This window comes from Phocoena phocoena, chromosome 2, assembly GCF_963924675.1.
Source record: "Phocoena phocoena chromosome 2, mPhoPho1.1, whole genome shotgun sequence".
In the NCBI taxonomy this organism is placed as follows: Eukaryota; Metazoa; Chordata; class Mammalia; order Artiodactyla; family Phocoenidae; genus Phocoena; species Phocoena phocoena.
Genome location: NC_089220.1, coordinates 119,429,665 through 119,438,658, shown reverse-complemented (window position 1 = coordinate 119,438,658; position 8,994 = coordinate 119,429,665). Strand labels below are relative to the sequence as shown.

Genomic DNA, 8,994 nt, shown 5'->3' with positions numbered 1-8,994 from the left:
AATGGGAAGCATCCATGCCACATTGTAGGAGGAACATGTGGGATGGGAGATCATGAGGCTTCTCATCCTAAAACATCACTTTAATCCTCTTTTCCCCCTACCTACAGAGAAAAAATTCTGGCATTGAAGGGATTCTACAGTTTGGCCTAAAATGCCTTTCCTCCTTTCCTCCCTTTATTGACGTTTCTTCACTCTGACCGGACTGAGCTACTCTGTCACCCAAACTTGTTAAACTCATTTTTACTTCTGCTCTTATCTCAACTGATCCCTCTTCTTTTGACCTAATAAATTCTACCTCTCATTTAAAACTCTTAATGCTTAATTCGTCAGAATGAACTAAGGTGGCAGGGATCCTCAGAGAGATTACACAAGTTACACTGCCACCTAAGGATGCTTTCAGAACACCACCTGTCTGGCTGTGGCCCTTGCCATTTTGCCTTGGCTCACCTCCCTATGTGCCTGGGAAGCAGAAATGAAAGGAGAGACCTCAAACCACAACTCATTCCCAGGTTACTTCCTTTTCAAAGCCCAGATCCGTCAATAATAATTTTTTGCCCAACATGAAGAGGACAAAGTCCCTACCCTGTGGACCTCTTCTTCGAGGAGACTATGAGCAAATGACTACACATTAATTCAGACCTAGTCAAGCGTCTAGCTCGGAGAAACTTAAAACATGAATAGTAGATAGTTTACATAGAGACTGAAGCCAGATGAAAAAAAGAGTGGAAAGGAGAGATGGATAATGAACACATAAATAAACATGACAATTTATGTATAGAAGATAACGTGTGTGTACGGTGATGGTAGGGTATTGCTTTAACTAGGTTGGTCAGGGGAATCCTTTCTAACGAGGTGAAAGACAAGAGGAGGAGACTAAGGTGAAAGTTCTCCCAAAGGTGTAAACCCCCTCATAATATGCTTTTATCCCCCAAAATGCATGTATCAGCAATAAAAGTGGAAGACAGATTCAAGAAGGGAGATGGTGAGAAAAGGCAGAGTGAAGGGTAACGTCTGACGCGCTTGGGTCCGTTTTGAGAACAGGGCAGGAAAGGCAAGCAATTAACAGGCGGTCCCACACCAGTGCTCTCCTGGGCCAATGACTTAGTGCTGAATAGAAAGCGAAAGTGACAATAAAGCGCAAACAGTGGAAAAGGGACATTAGCTATAATTCCACTTCCTCCTTGGCCGGGGTCTTCCTGCCCCGCTCCCCGTGTTCTAGTGTCCCCTCATCGTGCTGAGGGTCCTTGCCAGCGCCTTCGAACCTCAACTCCGCAGCTCCCACGAGGACAACCAGCGCTCGCTCCGCCCCCCAGAAGGAGTTCCGCGTCCTCGGCTGCCCCGCCCCCGCCGGTGGCTCTGCGCACGCGCGGGGGCCATATTAGCAGCGGATACTCAGGCAGTGCTGGTACGTTTTCTCTCGCAGAGAAGGATCATCCGTGTAAGCTGTTCAGCGTCTCCCCTCGGTGAGCCTTTGCCCCCTGCGCACTCGCGGAAGCTTGGCCGCTCTCTTCGCGGGCGGGGACCCTGAGCGTCGCGGCAGAGCTGGTCCCGGCCTGCAGCGGCCGCCGAGGAACCGTGGACACGATGACTCTGCATCGGCTCCTTGGTGATGGACCGGCCGCGGGACTGGCTCCGGACGGCCGCCGTCGGGCTTCTCTGCACTGAGCAGGCACCACGGGGCTGGGGACGCTCGGGCGGCGGGGCGGGCGCGGGGCCGGTGGGCAGGACAGAGTTGTAGGGCTGCTTCCGTCACTGTTAAGAGTCCGTAGTGAAAGTGAACCTGCGGGAAAGGAGGTGCAGGTGAACTCGCCTCGGGCCGTTGTCTTGCGTCTGGCGTGGAGATGAGAAAGTTGTGTTCTCTCGCGAATCAGAAGCCCCGGCGGTCTCCTCTCTGTGCTCTCCTGGCGCTCTCCTCAGGGCCAGCCTTAACTTTCACCTGCGTGTTGCAGCAGCCGCATAGCTGGTTACCCTGCCCCACTCTTCACCAGCCAGAGCGATCTTTCTAAAATGCCGGTCAGCTCCTGTGGCTCTTTGGCCCAGCATCATTCTTTGGAGCCCCATTGCATAAGAGATAGCATTCATAGTTTTTACCTGGGCACGCGGGCCTTCGGGACCTGATCCCTGCTTATCTTTCCATTTTTAATTACCGATATTCTAGAATTTGGGAAAATTGGCTCTGGAGGCCGAAGTTTGGCTTTTTCACCAAATCACGCTGAGCCCCATTGTTGTCTTTCGCAGTAATAGTTATGATGCCAAAGATTACCATCCCGCTCCTCCCCTTCATAGTTCAGGACCCCGTATCATTCTCTGGAGAAAGCCTAAGCCTCTTAGCTTGGCATTCAAAGCTCTACATGGTCTGGATACTTGCTTGGTTCTTTAGTTTTTTCATATCTTTTTTAACTTCAGCAATTTCTCTCGCCCATTAAGCTATCCTGCCTCAGTGCCTTTTGCCCAAGCTTTCTCCTCTGCCTGGAATGCCTTTCCCTTCTTTCTTCCCCTGTGCTTCCTCTTAGACCTAAATGTTCTCAGCCTTATTTCTGCCTCTCCCATCTCTAATTTGGGCTCATTTTCTGTATGTGTTTCGCAAAAAATACTTTCTTGACTTTCTCCAACCCTCTTCCCACTCTACCCTTAGTGCCTCTGTTACCATATTGCTTTATAATTGTCCTTCTGTGTCTTCTCCCTCACCTGGCCACCAGACTGTACGCTCTTTAGGAAAGGGATTGCTCTTACCCATGCTGGCATTCCAGCATTTGGCATAGTGCCTGGTGCACCGTAAATGTTGGCTGAATGAAGAGAGTGAAGAAAACATTTGTTTTTCAAGTCAAGAAATGCTTTTTAAATTGTAAGTCTCGTTTTAATAATTATCCTATTTTCTTTTTACAGGAATTATCACAAAGTTCAGAAAACATGGTGAGTTAATACACATGCCAGTTAGCTGTTGCCTGATAAATTGTATTGCTTGTACTCAGCTTACAGACTTGCGTGAGAAAAGTGAAATGGAATGATGTCTTACCAGTTTCCTCCCACTCTCTGAATTTTGTATACCAGGATGTGTTCTGTAACATGATTTGTGGGTTTACAGGAGTTGGCTTACTAAAAGTGGGTAGGAATCATTTGTATGTTTTTCCTTTGCAGTCTCGAAGATATGACTCCAGGACCACTATATTTTCTCCAGAAGGTAAAATATAAATTGTTTGATCTGTCTCAAATAAAAAAAAAGGTTTAAGTGTTTGAATTTTAGGGGTGGGTGGGGAATCTACAAACTTTTTTTAAGACTAAATTGTTCATCCTTTCTGTAGTTTGAAGTAATGATCACCAGGTTGATTATGTACATCATAGGACTATGAGTAAAAGTAGGACTCTCGTCTGGAGCCCTCCAGTGTTGTTGCTGATTTCTCTTGAACCAGTGGTGCAAGAACAAGGAAGAGAGTCTTGGTTTCTCACTGCTTTTGTCTTGTAGGTCGCTTGTACCAAGTTGAATATGCCATGGAAGCTATAGGACATGCAGGCACCTGTTTGGGAATTTTAGCAAATGATGGTGTTCTGCTTGCAGCAGAGAGACGTAACATCCACAAGCTTCTTGATGAAGTCTTTTTTTCTGAAAAAATTTATAAACTGAATGAGTAAGTGAAATCTTAGGGCAAACATCTCATCATATTTTGGGAGGGCTATTCCATGTGACATGATAGAATTGAACAGTTTGTTCTGTTTTTACTTCTGAAATTTTTTCCTTTTAACTTATTTGCTTGAAACTTCCTTGAGGCCCAGGACCATATGTTATTCTTTTAAAGTGCAGGGTCAAGTACTTAGTGGAGAAACAGCGTTGTATAGTGATAAGAGGCTTGGTAGTCACACAGCTTCAGGTTAAATCTGGGCTCCACCAATGCAAAGAATATGAAAGTAACTGGGACTTTAATATTCACCAAAGAATATGAAAGCTGTGACTGCACACCCATTGTTTAACTTCTCTGGGCTTCAGAGCCTACTAGAGTGGTTGTGGCAGTTTAATGAAATAAAATAAAATGAATGAGATAAACTAGCACAGTGTTTGGCATATAGGAGGCCCTCAAGATATTTTTTATAATTGGTACTCAGGAATTATTTTGAATTATACTGAATCTTACCAAAGAACAGGCCTCCTGAAGGTCTGGGCAAAGTTTAGACTTTTCTGTACACTTAGTGAAGTTTCTGTTACAGTTGGGTGTTCAGGGCTTTGCAGCTAGCAGAGAGCTGGATTTGCTCATTGGAGACTTTCCCTTCAGTGGTGAGCCAGGTGAATTCTGGTTATAGGGCCTTTCTGATACACTCACCCAAGAAAGTGTCTTCCCTCCGCAGTCACTGTTGGGCCCCTCAGCAGCTTGCAGGCTTGATTAGGCACAGTGCCAGAGGGTGTCGAAGCTGTAGGAGAGCTGGGGCAGCTTTCAGGGAACGGGGGGTAGTGAAAGGAAATGCACCCTCCCTGTAAGCCTAGCCCTGAGCTTCCTAGGCAGGCTCATAAAATATCCCGCCCTTCGGGTCCCCTCACCCTCACCCCCATCAAGTTAGGCCTTAGGAGGTGAGAGTACTTAACTACCCAAGAGCGTGGGGTAGTCTGTCTTCCTGTCTGGCAAAACCTTTTTCTTCTTTGTGGTAGAATCTTCTTGGGATTTACCCTAGCTTCCTAGCGTTTATTCTCTTGCCCTGTTCACAGGGTGATGATGGTAAATACATCTCTTGTGAAGAACTTAAGTGTGCATTTGTTTATCTTATGTGTTGAATGACATCAAGTTGAAAGTTTCCTACAAAGATAAAACACACATAGGTTTTGTCTGAAGGGTGTAGCAGCTGAGAGGAAGCATGGTGAATTTCTAATAGAGCTGAGTACTTTCTAAAACTTGTAAAATACCCCTGGTAAACATCTTCTGTGCTTAAAGATAAATGTCTTTCTTTTCCTCAAGGGATATGGCCTGCAGTGTGGCAGGCATAACTTCTGATGCTAATGTTCTGACGAATGAACTGAGGCTCATTGCTCAAAGGTATGGCCATAAATACTGTAATTGATGGTGTGCAACATCAGTGTCGATGTTTCTAAGAACTCATGTTTGTAAAGGTTAGAGTCATTAAAAACCTATTAATTGCAAATTACGGTGTTTTTTTCTTTAACCAAACTTGCAAAATATTAGTTACTGTATGATTTTTAAGATGTTGCCATGCCCTCTACTCTCCCCCTTTAGATTATTTATAAGTGACTCTTATGTTGACCCCATGACAGAGATTTCTTTTCAGAGGGTATTTTGCTTAGAGCGTGTATATAGAGTGTTTTAGAGAAAACTATTCATATGCCAGTTTCCTTTATCCTAGGTATTTATTGCAGTATCAGGAGCCAATTCCTTGTGAGCAGTTGGTCACAGCACTGTGTGATATCAAACAAGCTTATACGCAGTTTGGAGGTACTGAAACTTTTGGAAATTTTATTCCCAAAAGATAAAACGTTTTATGAGTAATAACCTTTTTGAGATGGTAAAATGAAATTGAAAAATGAAATAAATAGACACTTTTCATCCATTCTCACTTCATGAACTAACTGGCTTCCACTATGTAGACTATTGAAAGGCCAAAATAACATTTTTAAATCAGGAAACAAATTGCTTTTTACATAATGATGAAATTTAGCACTGGTCCTCTTTGTCTTTATTCCCTTTCCTGGCTGTATCCAAATCCTGGAAACAAAAGTGGAATTTTTGATGGAGCTTATCTATGGTGGCCAGAACACGGAACAGTTTATGAATGCTTAACTTCACAGAAGAGGGGTTAGCCACTGAGCTCAAGTAACCATAGTGATACTAAATTTAGATTGTTGGTATGTTTCGCTTTTTTTTTCTCTGTTAAAGGAAAACGTCCTTTTGGTGTTTCATTGCTTTACATTGGCTGGGATAAGCACTATGGCTTTCAGCTCTATCAGAGTGACCCTAGCGGAAATTATGGAGGATGGAAAGCTACATGCATTGGAAATAATAGCGCTGTGAGTATTTTTGTGTTGCTATAGAATGTGCCAAAGGGTCTAGTAACTGCCATAGTTTTAAAGTAGTGCTGAGTGTAAAGAACATTTTAAGGTAGCTGCAACAGCCTTAATGTGATATGAAAGTATCTGTGATTTCTATTGGTGATGAAGTCACAGGTACTACTAATACTACTAGGGTTTACTGCCTACAGTAATAATGAAAGGAAGTGCTAATTTTCAGTTAGAAGTTGTGAAAATAAGATGTGGTTCCCCCGTCTCCCACATACTAGTTCAGACCCCCTGAATTCTGTCATGGATACCTGGGATTCATTCATAGATCATCAACATCCCTCCTTTGCACCCCTATCCCATGTCAACCCTCCCTGCCATTAAAACTGTTTATGTTGTATACACACTAACAAACGTAAGGTAGATAGCTAGTGGGAAGCAGCCACATGGCACAGGGATATCGGCTCGGTGCTTTGTGACCGCCTGGAGGGGTGGGATAGGGAGGGTGGGAGGGAGGGAGATGCAAGAGGGAAGAGATACGGGAACATATGTATATGTATAACTGATTCACTTTGTTATAAAGCAGAAACTAACACACCATTGTAAAGCAATTATACCCCAATAAAGATGTTAAAAAAAATTGTTTATGTTGGTTATAATGCCAATAATAATTCAGGCATTATTCATGTTCCTAAAAATCGCAAAAATTTAAAGGAAATTCTCTATGTTGATTCTTCCTTATGTTTTATAGGCGGCTGTGTCAATGTTAAAACAAGATTACAAAGAAGGAGAAATGACTTTGAAGTCAGCTCTTGCTTTAGCTATCAAAGTCCTAAATAAGACCATGGATGTTAGTAAGCTCTCTGCTGAAAAAGGTAATTTATGTCCACTCCTCTAATTTGTTTGCTTAGTGAGGGAATTGATTGAGTAGGCCTTTAACATGTTATCATAGTGCACTGAAACAGCAGCCTTATAAGTTAGGTGACCTTACAGCTATTTCCTAAGACTTGACAAGGTCAACACTGACAAGTTCTGGAGCCACCGTCCCACACTACATAACAAGCTTAAGGACTTGAGCCTGAATGTTCTCAATATTCATAGTTAAATCTGATCCATGCTATTTTATCTTATCGACTTCTTGACAATGATATCTGTACTCATGTGTACATATGATAAAGAATATGAAAGTAATTACATGGTTATATATGTTTGGTGTCCTTTACCAGAGGTATAACATTTGCATGAGTTGTACCCTTTGTTCTTCTGAATCTACTGATCTCTTACGTTAAGCCCATGTTTGCAATTGTAAATGCTTTATTTAACTAAAGTTACATGAACATATAAAACAATATTTGTAAATAATGTTTTTCAAAAATTGTGGTAAATTAACGTATTGATTTAGTTTAGGATAACTTAGCTCCTGGTGTTGCTTTAAAAAATGCCATTTACTTGCAGATTGTCCTCTTGTCTACTTCTACCTAATTTCAAGGAGGCACTACTCAATTTTCCCTTCTCAAAATTTCTCCTCCTTCTGGCATTAGTCTGCTTTTCTCATCCGTAGTCATGGGAGCTGCTTTTCATGCCTTTGCTTTGAAAAGAGATTTGAAAAGTTCATGAAAAATAAGTGTAAGTACTGGTTAAAGATTTTGGCTGAGCCTTCAGAGGTTCTAATGAGGAAACTGGCTCTTTCTGGTCAGGCCAGCTAGAGCAATTGGCTGGTTGTACTTTTTCCACAAAAGTAACAGAACAGCAGCTCAGAAAGTTAGTATGGATGAAGATAAAGACGATATTAAAGTAAAAATATTCATAAAAACATTACAATATTGAAGGTATTTTGTTTCCATGAAAGTATCCATGAATTGTATTCAGCAGAAAACTTGGAAAAGTGGTGTACTAAGGCTCAAACGGTATGAAGAGATTAAACTGTGGTTGCTTATTAAGGGTTTTGGCTAAGTATGGCTGCCTGTATTACAAGTGTGTATGTTTGCTTCCAGTGGAAATCGCCACACTAACAAGAGAGAATGGGAAGACAGTCATCAGAGTTCTCAAACAAAAGGAAGTGGAACAGTTGATCAAAAAACATGAGGAAGAAGAAGCGAAAGCTGAGCGTGAGAAGAAAGAAAAAGAACAGAAAGAAAAGGATAAATAGAAGGCAACATCAGGGATTTTATAACTCATTTGGGGCACCGTTTCAGTGTAAAAGCTGTCCTATTCTTCCACATTGAGAAAGCTTTGACTTTTTTTTTAACTTGTCTAGTGGGAAAATAGGATGGTACCAACTGCATTGGGTCCTTGTTATTGCTGTCCAGGTGAATGTTGTAATGATGATTACTCTTTATGGACATCTTAATCACCCTCCCCCTCTTTTTTTTTTTTTTTTGAATAAAACTTGGAAAGAATGAAAATGGTGAAGGAAAACATTCTCTAGCAATAACTGTTAAAGGTACCAGGATTAATAGGGCTGTGGTCTTTTCACACTTTATGTGTACTGTGGCTACTCTTGCAGTTACTTTTTTTTTGGCTGCGTTGCGTCTTCATTGCTGCGCGTGGGCTTTCTCTCGTTGGCGCCGAGCGGGGGCTACTCTTCGTTGCGGTGTGCAGGCTTCTCATGGCGGTGGCTTCTCTTGTTGCAGAGCATGGGCGCTAGGCCACAGGCTTCAGTAGTTGTGGCTCGTGGGCTCTAGAGCACAGGCTCAGTAGTTGTGGCGCACAGACTTAGTTGCTCCGCGGCATGTGGGATCTTCTTGGACCAGGGATCGAACCCATGTCCCCAGCATTGGCAGGCGGATTCTTAACCACTGCGTCACCAGGGAAGTCCCAGTTACTTTTAAATAAGATGTTAAAATGGACAGAAATGTAAACATCATAAAAAAAGAAAGGTGGGAACTGTGCAGTGAAGATTTTCTATTCGTTGTTCCCCTACCATCTTGGAGAACCTGTAACCCAGTTTGAGCAAAACGGAGAGCTGTCCTTCTCCTAGGTCTCGTCTGATATTACCCTAT

At 42.7% G+C, this 8,994-nt stretch overlaps 1 protein-coding gene across 2 annotated transcripts; it reads left to right on the top strand.

Moving 5' to 3' along the window:
- Positions 1-3,144: 3,144 nt before the first annotated feature.
- PSMA4 (proteasome 20S subunit alpha 4) lies at positions 3,145-8,393 on the top strand. 2 transcript variants are annotated; one of them, XM_065871142.1, is made up of 7 exons: positions 3,145-3,181; positions 3,464-3,626; positions 4,941-5,018; positions 5,344-5,432; positions 5,874-6,004; positions 6,744-6,867; positions 7,987-8,393. In XM_065871142.1, exons 2-7 carry the CDS (start codon positions 3,490-3,492, stop codon positions 8,139-8,141), a joined length of 714 nt encoding a protein of 237 aa, XP_065727214.1. In that variant the 5' UTR covers positions 3,145-3,181; positions 3,464-3,489; the 3' UTR covers positions 8,142-8,393. The 2 variants fall into 2 exon arrangements, with proteins under 2 accessions (XP_065727214.1, XP_065727215.1); XM_065871143.1 differs by having other exon boundaries at positions 3,557-3,626; positions 7,987-8,141.
- The last annotated feature ends 601 nt before the right edge of the window (positions 8,394-8,994 follow it).

Coding starts and splice junctions, on each gene's coding strand:
- PSMA4 (XM_065871142.1), top strand. CDS start 3,490: ATGGAAGCTATAGGACATGCAGGCACCTGTTTGGGAATTTTAGCAAAT. Junction 5,433..5,873: donor AGCTTATACGCAGTTTGGAG/GTACTGAAACTT, acceptor TCTCTGTTAAAG/GAAAACGTCCTTTTGGTGTT. Junction 6,868..7,986: donor TAAGCTCTCTGCTGAAAAAG/GTAATTTATGTC, acceptor GTTTGCTTCCAG/TGGAAATCGCCACACTAACA.